The sequence below is a fragment of the Cyprinodon variegatus genome, unplaced genomic scaffold (genome assembly GCF_000732505.1).
Source record: "Cyprinodon variegatus isolate N-32 unplaced genomic scaffold, C_variegatus-1.0 Scaffold625, whole genome shotgun sequence".
NCBI lineage: Eukaryota > Metazoa > Chordata > Actinopteri > Cyprinodontiformes > Cyprinodontidae > Cyprinodon > Cyprinodon variegatus.
Window position 1 is genome coordinate 241,819 of NW_015151078.1, and position 1,487 is coordinate 243,305.

General features: G+C 45.9%; 1 protein-coding gene across 1 annotated transcript in view; it reads left to right on the forward strand.

Moving 5' to 3' along the window:
• The window catches only part of ripk2 (receptor interacting serine/threonine kinase 2), a 24,423-nt gene that overhangs the window by 11,274 nt on the left and 11,662 nt on the right, over positions 1–1,487 (forward strand). Inside the window, exons 3-5 of the mRNA XM_015393119.1 lie at positions 795–838; positions 946–995; positions 1,078–1,239. Of these exons, the coding sequence (XP_015248605.1) occupies positions 795–838; positions 946–995; positions 1,078–1,239 (256 nt within the window). The remainder of the gene's footprint in view (positions 1–794; positions 839–945; positions 996–1,077; positions 1,240–1,487) is intronic.

Consider the following 1,487-nt stretch of genomic DNA (forward strand, 5'->3'; position numbering starts at 1 on the left):
ATGGAGGAGCTGCAGAGATCAGTGTTCAAATCTGAACTCAAGAAACTATGAAAACGAGAATTACTGAAAAGGAAGCCATAAAAAACAAATCACAACAAACCTGTGGAACAAGGTGCTGTGGTCACATGAGACCGAAACTGAGGCTACATACGAAATGGGACACAACACATCAGCTTTAGATGATGAAACATGATCGCGATCGTGAAGCCTGTCTTTGGTAAATACAGGAAAGCAGAGGTTCATCCTGCAACACAAGCAGAACTGCAGCAGGATGGCTTGGCTTAAAAAGCACATTCGTTTCTTTAAATGGTCTAGTCAAAGTCCAGCATTAAATCAAACTTAAACTAATCTTCTGCATGTATTTTTACCAAGCTTGTGTAATTTTCTCCAAAATTTTCCAGAAAGATTCAGACTGTTCTGTAGAGTCCCGACCCTGGAGGACTGGAAACAAACCTACTCGCTCTTTTTCAGATTTGCATTTGCTAAGAATTGTGAAACTAACTCGCCGTTTTCCTTCCACTTCACTACAACGCGTGATGGTGATTATGTGCCAAAGTTAAAGGAGTTTGGCCAGAGCCACGGCCTCCGTATGAACTCATGGGACTCAGATGTTTGACCTTATAACAGAAGGTGGTTCCCCCGCCTGCTGTGGGGAAACTGCGTACCGTCAGCCTCAGGCGCTGATGAGGAATACCTAATGGTATCGGCCTCAGGATTTGTGAGCGAGGAAATGATTGCTATTAAAATAAATGACTTTCGTTTTCCTCTAAGCAAGAGGTTTCCGATTGTTTCAGCACAGTCTGACGAGTCGTCACACTTCCCTAAACCTGCTTCTCTGGTCCGCTCGCCTAAGGGGGGGTTTCCCTGCTGCTGAAGGGGAAAAACCAACAGAAAGCAGAGCTGTGATTGACTGGTTTCTCTCTGTGCTCTCTCTCTACGCCACAGCTATGCCATCATTATGTGGGAGGTGCTATCCAGGCAGATTCCCTATGAAGGTGACTCCTCTTTGCTCCCAGACCTGCTTCCATGCTTATCTTCTCTCTTGTGTTGAAAGTGAACGTTTTACTCTCTGTTCAGAGGTGACCAACCCCATGCAGATCATGTTCAGCGTGCTGCGGGGGAAACGTCCCGACACCAGCCAGGACAGCCTGTCTGCAGACATCCCCAGCAGAGAGACGCTCATCAGCCTGATGACGAGCGGATGGACCGCTAACCCCGACGAGCGGCCTTCTTTCCTCAGTAAGGAGAGAAGAGAAATATCACTCCTACACCTGACCTTTATTTTTCTTATTCTCATTGCTATTATTGGCCAAGTCAGCTTTCAGTGCATTTCACTGTCACAGCCTGTCTGTAAAATAAACAAAGAGGAATGTCAAGATAAGAGCGAAACTGCTGAGATGTGTCATGGCTCATTGCCAGCTTCTTAGCAGCAGCTTAAAGGAATAGTACACCCAAAACATGATTAGCCTTCATTTTCTACTCACCCC